Raw genomic sequence first — 13,429 nt, forward strand, 5'->3', positions numbered from 1 at the left:
CACCGCATTCATTTCATTTTCATTTAATGTTTTATAAAAACAAAAAACTAGAGCCTTACCTTGCGTGAGAGGGCATCAAATATTCCCCAGAACAGTTTCCTGGAGAGGTGCAGCTCTTCATCTGATGCAGCTCCAAAGTTGCCCCAGCCTCCAGCCAGGCAGTAATACTTCCAGCATCGCTCATAGTGATTGGTCAACAGCTGGGTAAAGTCAAGAGGACATTCATCATCCGTCTGCTGCCTTTAAGAACCATTTTTAATAAAACAGAGCAGCTGATGATGCTGTACAAAATCACAGAGCAAGATCACTTGTCAATGATCAATTTTTAGTAGTCAGAAATCAGAGATGCTGCGTCAAAGTTAATGTAAAAGAAGGATTGTACTGTTAACAAATGTATTAGAATAAATTTATGTTTTGAGTGTGTTGTAGAAGGTACCTTTTATTATACATACATTAACTCCTATATTATGATGACAGATCACAATTTCATGTAGTGGGGAGTTTTTGCTCTTTGTGAATTTTGTGTGAGTCGAGGCTGCACAACAGTAAAAAATGTGTACATTGCAGATTGTAGTGTACAATGAATATTCTCAGTACTATTAGAGCTGAAGTATAGTACCAGTAGATTCATTTGAAAAGCTCTTTGGGCACAGACATAACTGCACATGGTTTCTCACCTTCAGAGGCATCTTGGTGTGTTCATTAAGCAGAGGAACGTCAAACACAAGCCTCCTCAGCAGATGCTGCATCATTGAAGGCCTCAGCTTACTGCACATTAATAAGGTGACGTACATTAGTTGGTTATTTTTACTGCCACACAGAAACAGTATACAACAACTGTGTAGCCAGATTGGATCACATTAGACAAAACACAAGAAAAACAGCCAAATGACAAACAAAAATACAAAGGGGAAATGCTTTACAAAGATACATGAACAAAATGAAAAATGAATGAGTAAATTAAATACGTAAAAATACATTGATTAGCATCAAAAGTCAAGCTGAAGCCAGAGCTGTTAACAGTGAAGCAAACTTAAAATGGGAAGAAGATGGTGATTCTCTTAAAAGTAACTGTAGTTGAAATGATTAAACTCCAATTATTAGTTTGGTTAATAAACATGGGTGTGTGAGTTCTAAACTGAAGCTTAATTGATGATTATGTCTACCATATTTGGTTTTATTTTTATACGTTTTATAATATTTATTACATTAGATACCAAATCAACACCACTCGTCCGAATCTTACAATGCTTTCCTTTGAACCCCTCATGTGAGTTTTTACTTACTTTCTCACATGCATGTCTGTTTTGCTTTTGGGTTTTCATTCCAGTCTTACCCACAAACAGCGAGCAGACACTCCTCTATGGCGTCCCTCTGGGCCTTGGTGAGGCAGCAGCCTTTGGACAGGCGATAAACCGTGTGGAGGAGGGAGTCGATCAGTGAGGCGAACGGCTCCGTCCCCGCAAACAGTGGAGCACATTTAGTCAGGAGAGGCAACACGGCTGTACACAGATACCTGTTGAGGGCGAGTGCCATGTCTGTGGCACTAAGGGCAACCTGACCCAAATACAGAGACAGAAGAAGAGAGGAGAGATTGAGAAAAAAATATATTTTAGTCAACAGGCCAATTTGATCTGGGAAAATGTGTATTAAAGATTAGCAATTTATGTTTGTGGCTGGGAAAGACTACAGGTCTTTCCAAGAGAATGCCCACATCCAACAACCCACATACTAGTTGGACTATAAGGGCTCTATTTTAACAATCTAAGCACATGGCGTGAAGCGCCTGGCACAGGTGCGTTTAGGGAGTGTACGATTTCACTTTTGCTAGTTTGACAGCGGCAAAAAAGGGGCCATGCCCCAGGCGCATGGTTCAAAAGGGTTTTACTTAGTGTCTTGACTTTTATTAAATGGATGCATAAATTAGTTAAAAATCAGAAGGCTGCATTCAAAAAATGTGGTGTGTTTTTGATTTTGTGAATCATAGTATATAATATATAATAATAAATTAAGGTAGTTTTTGATAGATTTATTTTTTTCAAATTTACTTGCCCTTTTTCCAGGATTCACCATTTAAAGCTTAACTGATGCTCTGGACACTTGGGTACAACCAAAAAAAACTTGTTTTTTCAGAGCCTTTTCAATGAAAACGGCTGACTGTTGCTGCTGAAAACAACGTTGATGAGAGCAGTGAGACTAAACTAAACCAGTAAAGTTGCAGGCTGTAAAACCACAACAGTTATCCGATATACAGGAGGGCCCCGTCTTGCGCCCGGCGCGACACAAAGCCCAATGCAAGTGTTTGCTAGTTTAAGACCGACGCAGTTTTTAATTTCCCATCTAGTGCAAACGTTGTTTAAATAGCAAATGCACCCACGCCCATCTGTGCGCCCATGGGCGTGCTGGACTTACAGGGAGGTGTGTTCAGGAGAATTCTGGGCGTGTTGCTATCTTAAGGCAGAGGGAAGTGATCATGCCACTGACCAACAAAAACCTGGTCTAAAGTCAATAACGCAGCATTTCATTGTAATTTAACAGAAAATTAGTCAAATGTGCCTTGGCTTATACACAAAGTGCGCACACTATGCTTGTTACACACACACACACACACACACACACACACACACACACACACACACACACACACACAAACATGCAAAAGATTACAAATAATAACAATAACAATGCAACAATTAATAAGAATTCTCCATGGTCCAAATGTGCCTGGCTGTTAAAGGGAATGGGAGATAACACACTGATTGGTTTATTGCATGTTACGCCCAAAACACACCTATCAATTAATGAAGACACTAAGTACAACCTTTTAGAACCATGCGCCCGACCGTGGATCGTTTTTTATACCGTCGTTTTAGCAAAAGTGGTTTTGGACATGCCCTTAACGCACATGTGCTCCATGCCATGCGCTCAGATCGATAAAATAGGGTCCAGAGACCAAAAAGCTCTGTGGAGCAGTTGCAGTGATAACTGGGTTCATATCTATTTGAGGCACCTTTCATGTTACACAGTAATCTTACCCACTTTTAACATAAAAATATAAATTAGAGCTATTTTTGAAAAATATCAAAGAACAAAGAAACAGTGTTTTTTTCTCTCTCTCTCTCTTTCTCTCTCTCTCTTACGGTGTCCAGAGAGGCAGCAGCTCTCAGGTCTGGTAAGAAACCGACTTCCAGCAGGTGTAGCAGGAAATTCTGGTCTTCTATACCATAGACTCTGTCCAGGAAGAGGACCATGGCTGCTTTATGGTCCGGACAAAAACCTGCGGACATGTCTGGCTCCACCACTGATCCATCTGTACATGCATAGGCAAACACATAACACATAACGCACAACACACACACAAGCAAAGTCAAGATTTTACTATCAACCGAGTGACTGCTTTTTATTTCTGTTTGCACAATTGACCTTTTGTAAATCAGGACTACTGTTTTATGCATGTCAGAAAGCGATGATGCTAGAGGGTCTGCTTACCTTTAGCCACGTTGGGCATGGAGAAAGGAATGCTGATGACACCCACCAGGTCTTCAATAGGAATCAGAGACCTCAGAATGGCTCTGATACGGATCGCTTCACCTTTGCCAGCATGGATTAACTGATATAAAATAGATAAGGTTAGTGTGAGTATCTAGGAGTCTGTGTGTGTGTTTGTGTGTTGTCACTCACATGCATCTCTGGAGCACAGCGGCCTAGCAGGTCAATGAGAGCAGCATAGAAGGTCATGATGGCATTCCCCATGTGGATGGTATCATCTTCCTCTTCCTCAAGCATGTCACTACTACACACACACACACACACCACACACACACACACACACACACACACACACACACACACAAAGTACAACTCATTTCCCTCCATTCAGTGACTTTAAATACACAAATTGGAAATGAATAATACATGTGTTTGGGTTGGAACAGATATCATGTTGGTATTTATCATATCTATTGAACTATAAATGACTTCTAGAGTAAAGATAGTACATAGTAAATAACAAGACAGTGTAACTGTGAAAAGAGGATGTTATTTTCTAAAACCTTATGATCTAATAATATAAGATCAAATAAAAGAGAAGCGATGATGTTATCTTACAGTGTCTTGCTGCTCTCAGATGTCGGAGAGGGACCATCCCTGGAGAGATCCTGAGAGATCTTAATGGCTTCCTCCATCGCTGCCAACAACCCATCACCACCTTCACCCCGAAGGGCGGGGCCAAAACATTCTGGTCGGCGAATCAGAAGCCTCACCACAACATTGGCGTTCTCCTCCACGCTTTCACCTGGCCACAGAACAGTAGAGGTGTTCATGACAACTTACCGTGGGCATAAGACAGCATACTACACACACATATATACAAACCCCAATTCCAATGAAGTTGGGATGTTGTGTAAAACGTAAATAAAAACAGAATACCTTTGTTTACAAATCCTTTTCAACCTATATTCAAGTGAATACACTTCAAAGTCAAGATATTTACTAGTCAAACTGATAAACTTTGTTTTTTATAGCAAATCTTTACTTATTTTGAATTTGGTGTCTGCAACACGTTCCAAAAAAGCTGGGACAGGGGCAACAAAAGACAAATTCAAAAAACACCTTTTTGGAACATTCCACAGGTGAACAGTTTAATTGGAAACAAGTGAGTGTCACAAGAGGGTATAGAAGGAGCATCCCAAAAAGGCTCAGTTGTTCACAAGCAAGGATGGGGCGAGGTTCTCCACTTTGTGAAATACTGCGTGAGCAAATAGTCCTACAGTTTAAGATCAACTTTTCTCAATTGGAAGGAATTTAGAGATTTCGTCCTTTACAGTCCATAATATCCTCAAAAGATTCAGAAAATCTAGAGAAATCTCTGCATGTGAGGGACAAGGTCCAAACCAACATTGAATGCCCGTGACCTGCAATCCCACTGCATTAAAAAACAACATTAAAAGGATATTACCACATGGGCTCAGGAACGCTTCCGTTGTTAATTAACACATTTTGTTGCTACATCTACAAGTGTGAGTTAAAACTCTACCATGCAAAGCGAAAGACATATATCAACAACACCGGGTCATCTCAGATGGACTGACGCAAAGTGGGAAAGGTGCTGTGGTTGGATGAGTCTACATTTCAAATTTTTTTGGGAAATCATGGACCTCATGATGAAAAAGGACCAACCACATTGTTATAAGCGCAAAGGTCAAAAGCCAGCATCTTTGATGGTATGGGGGTGTGTTAGTGCCCATTACATGCACATCTGTGAAACATTAATGCTAAAAAGGTACACAGGTTTTGGAGGAACATATACTGCCATCCAAGGAAAGTCTTTTTTAGGGACGTCCCTGCTAATTTTAGCAAGACAATGTCAAGCCACATTCTGCATGTGTTATAACAGCGAGGCTTTCTTGTAACAGAGTGTGAGTACTAGACTGGTCTGCCTGCAGTCCAGACCTGTCTCACATTGAAAATACGTGGCGCATTATGAAGCACATAATACGACAACGAAGACCCCGGACTGTTGAGCAACTGAAGTCGTGCATCAGGCAAGAATGGAAAATAATTCCACCTACAAAGCTTCAACAATTAGTGTCCTCAGTTCCGAAACGCTTATTGAGTGTTGTTAAAAGGAAAGATGATGTAACACAGAATGAGTGAATATTTGCAAAAAGAAATATGATATAATAACAATAAAATGTATCAGTTTGAACAACAAATATCTTGTCTTGTAGACGTATTCAATTGATTAAGGGTTGAAAAGGATTTGCAAATCCTTGTATTCCATTTTAATTTCATTGGGATTGTACATTGACAAAGAGGGACAACAGCTTATTGCTGAAAATATCAGATTTGACCGCCAATATACAGTAGTCAGCAATGAGGAATGAGAACTGATGATCGCTCAAATTTTCACCGTTACAGAAGACAGCAAAGCGCAGGAAGTCGAGGTAGCGTTCACCCTCCACCGGGTTCCAGCCAATGTCGGGGTATCCATTACGCACCAGCATCACACAGCTCTGCAGCCCACAGCCAGCCAGGTACTGCACCACCTGCACAGGCAGACAAAGTAACATGTTTGTATACCGCATGTGATTCACTACTTAAATTAATGAAAAAATTAAAAATGTAAGCAAAAAAACCTCTAATGTGCTTCTAATATGTAGTCCACCCACATTTGTTTAATTGATGTATATTGAATATAACCACCTCTTATTATTAACACAACACAAATCCTCACAAGCACAAACCGGTGTCCCCAAAATAACTGAAATTGAATTAATTAAATATTTTTAACAAAACTGTACATTAGACTTGTGCGTGTTAATGTTTGCCATCCTCACCTTCTCCAGGTCTGGCTCTCTTAAAGCTAGGGCCAATTCATTATTATCCATGACCGATGCTGCAGCAACATCCAGGGGAGTAGAACCTCGCATGGAAGGAGAGGCTGAGGAGAGGAGAGGAGAGGAGAGAAGGGGAGGAGAGGGAAGGGGAGAGGGGAAGATAATCATATAAATACATCTAGGAGAGTAGGGAGTCTATTGACAATAAAAACAGAGGTGTATCTATTCCTGGATACAGCACTGTTGGATACACAGCACGGTTCAGACAGCCAATGTGTGAGCAATGTGAGTAATAAGAGATGGAGCTGTAAAAACAAATTAGGTTTTGCAAAGTACACAAACCCTCATCAGAAAACAGCACACAGTTTCCCTTTGTGCACACATGAACATGCTGGGAGAAAACAACTCCCCGCCTGTAAGCAACCACCCCCACTGGTGAAAGCAGTGAGGAAAGTGCAAGGAGAGGATCTCCATTTTCAAACATATGAGGATTTCTTTTGCTTGTGTCACATACTGTCTGCATTCATCTTCTTGTATCCAGTACCTGTTACACCTGTCTGTATATATGCAGCCTCAAGGGCTTTTCACACAGGGAGCGATTGTTGCACCTCGTAATTAATTTTCAATGAGAGGTGAGCGGGCAGGTAAGGGGGCGCGGGCAGTTTGACAGGCGACGCAAAAAGCGGGCACAATCCCGTGAAACTGTTGTGTTCGTCACGTGCACAAGCCTGCCAGCAAGAGTTGAATTGTGTTGAAGTTTTCCTAAGCGAGCGACGCTCAGCGCAAATCAATTAATGAGAGACTGATTCTTGCTGTTTGCGACTTCCCTAAAATATACACCTGTTGTCTAAACAGTCATCAGAACATAGACAGCGCAGATGAGAGATGAGATTGAGATTTAACAGGTAACATCAATAATTATGACTATGCTAAGTTGCTAACTTTAGCTATCAACAATAACAGTCTGTGGTTAAGACTAGGATTACCACTGTTTGTTATGAATGGGGTGGCAGTAGCTCAGTCAGTAGGGAGTGGGGTTGGGAACCGGAGGGTCACAGATTCAAGTCCACATATGGACCAAAGTATGGTGGGGGACTGGTAGCTGGAGAGGTGCCAGTTCACCTCCTGGGCACTTGAGCAAGGCACCGAACCCCCCAACTGCTCGGAGTGCCATTGCATGTGCAGCCCCCTGACACCTCTCCATTAGTGCATGTATAGGTACTGAGCATTTGTGTGTAATTTAGGTTTATGTTCAGATATATGATACCACAGTCAGCTAACTTCATTCAGTTACAGCAGGGATACAGTAGTGCCCAGAATCCCCATTGTTAGCGTTGTCCTTCACATGCATGAGGAGAGGGGGGGCAGAAGCGTTGCCCCCCCCGTGTGAAAAGCCCTTCAGGCTGGATACACATCTGCAAAGTTTACTGCATGACTAACATGTTGTGTACAAGTGGCCACTGTATCAGATCTTGTCTCTTTATAATTTATATTAGAAAGAAAGCTTTTCCCTGCACATTGTACTGGTTTGATTGTGTGTATCAAATGAAATGTAAGTGAATCAAATCATTATTATTTTTATAATATATAACTACATACATTTCATATTGTAGCATGTATTTCAGAGGAAAAGAACAACATCATTTGTAATTTTTTTGAGAATTGGTACATTCAGTTGAAAATAATCGTAACTCAAGGTCCACTAGTATATCTTTTTTAGGAACTTTCAGCTTCAGCAGTGAATTAAGTTTGATCAGTTATCATGGAAATATCATGTAAAATGGCTCGGTTTGTTCACAAAGTATGACACTTTGGTAATAAGGGCCCTATTTTATCGATCTAAGCTCACCGCGTATAGTTTGTGTGCTGCCCTGTGTGTGTGTAACAAGCATAGTGTGCATGCGCTGTGCACGAGCCTAGACGCATTTTATTAATGCGCCGTTAAAATAACAATGAAATGCTGCGTTACTGACTTTAGACCAGGTTTTTGTTGGTCAATGGCGTGATCACTTCCCGCTGCCTTAAGATAGCAATACAGCCAGAATGCACCTGAACACCACACCAGCACGTCCATGGGCGCACAGATGGGTGCAGGTGCATTTGCTATTTAAACGACCTAGGCGCGGGACGGGAAATTAAAAACTGCATCGGTCTTAAAATAGCCAAGACACTTGCGTCTGACATTACCGTGCTGCGCCGGGTCCAAGATAGGGCCCATAGGCTCCATACGCATGCTGCATGGTAACGACTAATTCTATATACTGATGAAAACACCTTCTTTTGACTATCTAGTGTGCTATATTTACTGTCTGCCATGTTATTTTAAAATTCTGATTGTGAGTCAGAGTGCCCTCCAAAATTTCACACTGTAATGAAAAAAGTATTGTCCATGACATGTGCACCGCACTGCCTTTTATGGATGCAAGGATTACCGTTGTGCGACTCTGCAGCTGTCAGAAATGACGCAAAAGAGGATGAATGATTAGTGTAAAACTCAATTTACGGCTCTCTGTTGGGTTAACTGTTGAGTGTCTATTATAGGGAGTAATACATGTGTGTCCAAGGGAGTGATTTTAGACAGTCAAAGAGATCCTTAGAAACCTATTCTTACCAAGATCACGTATGAACTAAACAGCGGAGAAGTCAAAACAAGACAACATCACACATCCTCACCTAGGCCAACACTGCTGTTCTCCAGCAGGTAGCTGAGATGGTCAAACATGGCTTTCTGGTTCTGACGGCTGATTCGACAGAAGTAACAGAGAAAACGACAGCAGTTGGCCACCATTTTAGGAAAGGTGATTTCCTGCAAAAACACAGACTTCATGTCAAACAAACTCAGGCAGCAATATTATAAATAGTATTTTCCATACAATTTTACTATCACTGTATTTATTCAATGGTATAGTCTTTTTCAGATAAAAAAGCCAGTTTTGAGAAGATTTATTTTAATCAGTAATAGCAATTGTATGTTTAATAGTAATTAAAACTACATCTCTATACTCACTAGTTAAAATGTTAATTCTTGACAACTAATATCTAACTAGCGGGAATCTCAATTGTTGATCTGTACAATTGTTTTATATTACAGATATAAATTGAATTCTAGATGTATTTCTGACACATCAAAATTAAATTAGTGAATTGTCGACTTGGAATTATACAAAGTAGGAATGGAATTTCAGATACAATGTCAAATTGCATTTCAGATATTTGAAATACAAAATGTCTATTCACACTAGTATTTGAAATATTTACAAAATATCATAAAAAGGAATTTCAAAATGTATGTATGCCTTTGAAGATCTTCAAAGGCATACATACATGCATATCCAAAACTAATATGGTAATTTGGCCAACATTTCCAAAATTACTATGGTAATCTAAAAAGTTGATATGTAATGATATGACCCCCACATATCTGGAATGGTTTGTTGATATCTGAAATGGGAAAGTACATTTCCACTAGTCGAGACCTTTTGAAAATGTGGAAATTCAATTGAAGATGTCTGTAATTTTCATTCTTACTAGTGGAAAATTAATTACTGAAATCTGTAATTAAATGACAGATATCTGTAAATCTGTTTTGAATAGTCAAAATGTAATTTCCACATGTGATTTGTAGTATGTACAACAGTTTTTAACAGTTATCTTAGATCAGTGTTTCTCAACGGGGGCGGTAAAGCCCCCCATGGGGCGTTCAGAGGATAATGGGGTGCCCTGGAAGCAATATTGGGGGAGGTGTTGAGGTGCCTCTGGGGGGGGCGTTTGTTTTATGCAAATTTACATAAAAAGTTCACAACAATATGAGTTTACACTTTAAACTACTTGTTTACGCCACTGCGGCTGGACGAAACAGTGTATCGCAACTCTTCTTCTCTTTAGTGCCTCTTTTTGTGGTGCAGCTCCGTGCTGCCTTCTTGGGAACGGGACGTCAGAGTATCATCTTATATAAACTCCGTACTGCAGCGTTATGAATTGGTCTTGTCGTGAACTTTATAGTCTATATTAAACGTTAACATCATTCATCTATGATACATCTATGAACATAAGTGTGTGGATATTTCAACAGAGTGACAAAATAGATAGAGACAACAAAACGGAACAAATCAGAGAAGAGAAAGAAAAGTTGCGTCTTGTTCTCTTATTTATTTGTTTTATACTGTCCATCCAGGAAAACCTGTAATGTTCTGTAGACGTGGTTGTTATTTATTTAGTCATGCTATACCAGTCCAATAGGACATAAATAAACCTTGTGTTGTAAGAAAACATTAATTTAAGAATCTATTGTGATGTGTTTTTCCGTAACTTTTGTAATTTTACACGTTCAAAAATATCAAAAATTAATATCGCTATTGGAATATCACATTTTGTAAATATCGAGAAAACCTAAAGGGAAAACTAAAGGGCTACTAGTCAGCGCTGCTGATAAAACATTAGAAACACTTCATACCTTAGAGTCTCCTCCACTGAGTACGTTGACCATGACCTCCATGACAGTCTCGTGCATCCCCAGAGCTCTCATCAAATTAGGATGTTGGTAGAACACCTTGTTGTTCATGATATCACTGCAGAGGAAGGGGGGGCGAGTTAAAAAGCTCAGTAAAGTCATTAGGGCTCCAACCAGGTGTATAGAGTAAGCACTGACTGAACATGGTATGCCCAGTATATCACAGTAAAAGGAAAACAGAGTGATATTTCACTGGTACTGTAATCAATGTTTTGTTTTTTCTAAACACACCGTGGTACTGACTTTGGTTTTGAGTATTGTGTACTTTTGGTGGTATTGGTACAGACTACTAGATTTTTGGTATCGTGACATCCGTACGTTGTAAAACAAAAACATTCCCTATGACCCCTCTCCAAAATTATAGACTTCTCTTCAAAAAAATTATTTTCTACTCGGGCCTATATATCCTCCTCATACTAGCAGGTACATTCAGAAGTACTTTTGAATTTACTGTAGTTAGTGTGCATTGCTTCAAATTTAAATTAGACTAGACCACATTTCACTGGTTCTTAGAAAGCAGAATTACATATAAATGCGCTGGAAAAGCGCTATATAAATACAGCACATTTACATTTACATACAGCATATAAGAAACATGCCTTCACATAACATGAACATATTATTTATTAGTCATCATCATTTTTAGATTGGTCCGTATATACACCTATTCAGCTGCCCAGTGCCCTAAGAAATGGAAATTCACTAAAAAACTACTTGTAACAAGACAGAGAAGAGATATTAGAATCAGTGTTGAGTAGAGATGGGTACCAAAACGCGGTGCCAATGGGGCACCGGTTCCGATGTAAACGGTAGTAACGAGACAGAATAAAAATGAAGATTTCAGTGCCTGATTTTTTTTTTTCAGAAGCATCGCTGCAAAGGACACTACGTTACCGTTAGATGGTAGCTGGATTAAACACAATGGTTAAAATGCTGACCGCTTCATTAAGCGGTGTAAAGTGTGACTGTACTTCCCTGTAGAGGATTCCCACACCAGGGCGTAAGTCTGCACTCTACAGCTGCCGTTGGTCGGAAAAACACTAACGCTGCGTTTACTTAAAAATCGCCAACTTTGTGGTGCATTTTAAGTTATTGTAAAATACCCTTTTACCAGCTGGTGATTCTTTTTGTTGTTTACAAGCGATTTACTGGTAAACTAAGTCTTTATTATAAGTTATTCTTATTACATTATTAATCACTCATTTTATTTTGACCATATGGCTTTAGCAATATACAAGCCGTTCTTTAATGTTGCCAACTGTTGTTTTGTGCTCCTTTTATATTTAAATTATATAATATAATATATATATATATATATATATATATATATATATATATATATATATATATATATATATATATATATTTTGGTTCAGGCACCATTCCAGCACTGGCTTAAAAGTGTTTTAGCAACGGTATCGGAAAAATCCCAAATGATACTCAACCCTAGTGTTGAGGAGCTAGACAGATGAGTGTGTTCTCACCCCAGGCCTCGGATCATCAGTTTCTCCTCCTCTCTTCCCATTCGGACACTCAGCAGGGATCTGATCTGACCCAGAGCAGCCAGCAGGTTGATAGTGTCCTCGATTGACACAGAGTTTATAGTGTAGGTCTTAGGAAGGGCCCGCACCTGAACAGATGAAGACAGTTATATCATACAACTTATTAGGTCCACACAATACTAGAGCTGCAACAATTAATTAATTAGTTGTCAACTATTAAATTAATCTGCAAATAATTTGATAATTGATTAAACTGTTTGAGTCAAGTTTTATGACAAAAAAAAATCTCTGATTACAGCTTCATCAATGTGAATATTTTCGAGTTTATTCTCTCCTCTATGACAGTAAACTGAATAGCTTTGAGTTGCAGAGAAAACAAAGACATACAAAGATGTCAGGGACCTGATGAATGACCCGCAGAGAGCTGGGACCAAAGTAACAAAGGCTACCATCAATAACACACTATGCAGAGAGGGACTCAAATCGTGCAGTGCCAGGCGTGTCCCCCTGCTTAAGCCAGTACATGTCCAGGCCCGTCTGAAGTTTGCCAGAGAGCATATGGATGATCCAGAAGAGGATTGGGAGAATATCATGTGGTCAGATGAAACCAAAATGGAACTCAACTCGTCATGTTTAGAGGAAGAAGAATGCAGAGTTGCATCCCAAGAACACCATACCCACTGTGTAGCATGGGGGAGGAAAGATCATGCTTTGGGGCTGTTTTTTTGCAAAGGGGACAGGAAAACTGATCCGTGGGAAGAACGATTGGGGCATGTATTGTGAGATTTTAAGCCAAAACCTCCTTCCATCAGTGAGAGCCTTGAAGATGGAACGTGGCTGGGTCTCCCAGCATTACAATGATCCCCAATGCACCGCTCGGGCAACAAAGAAGTGGCTCAGTAAAAAGCATTTTAAGGTCCTAGAGTGGGCTAGCCAGTCTCCAGACCCCAACCTCATAGAAAATCTGAGGAGTGAGTTGAAAGTCTGTGTTAGCCAGCAACAGCCCCAAAACATCCCTGCTAGAGGAGATCTGCATAGAGTAATAGGATACCAAAATACCAGATACAGTGTGTGCAAAC

General features: G+C 39.9%; 1 protein-coding gene across 1 annotated transcript in view; it reads right to left on the bottom strand.

Annotated features, from left to right (window-relative positions):
• The window catches only part of ryr2a (ryanodine receptor 2a (cardiac)), a 250,065-nt gene that overhangs the window by 84,341 nt on the left and 152,295 nt on the right, over positions 1-13,429 (bottom strand). Inside the window, exons 44-55 of the mRNA XM_032502936.1 lie at positions 12,333-12,478; positions 10,792-10,906; positions 9,012-9,144; positions 6,339-6,442; positions 5,912-6,047; positions 4,108-4,294; positions 3,682-3,793; positions 3,490-3,610; positions 3,141-3,310; positions 1,337-1,557; positions 678-768; positions 60-200 (exon numbers count right to left, since the gene is read on the bottom strand). Coding sequence (XP_032358827.1) covers positions 60-200; positions 678-768; positions 1,337-1,557; positions 3,141-3,310; positions 3,490-3,610; positions 3,682-3,793; positions 4,108-4,294; positions 5,912-6,047; positions 6,339-6,442; positions 9,012-9,144; positions 10,792-10,906; positions 12,333-12,478 — 1,677 coding nt within the window. The remainder of the gene's footprint in view (positions 1-59; positions 201-677; positions 769-1,336; positions 1,558-3,140; positions 3,311-3,489; positions 3,611-3,681; positions 3,794-4,107; positions 4,295-5,911; positions 6,048-6,338; positions 6,443-9,011; positions 9,145-10,791; positions 10,907-12,332; positions 12,479-13,429) is intronic.

The sequence above is a fragment of the Etheostoma spectabile genome, chromosome 21 (assembly GCF_008692095.1).
Source record: "Etheostoma spectabile isolate EspeVRDwgs_2016 chromosome 21, UIUC_Espe_1.0, whole genome shotgun sequence".
Classification (NCBI taxonomy): domain Eukaryota; kingdom Metazoa; phylum Chordata; class Actinopteri; order Perciformes; family Percidae; genus Etheostoma; species Etheostoma spectabile.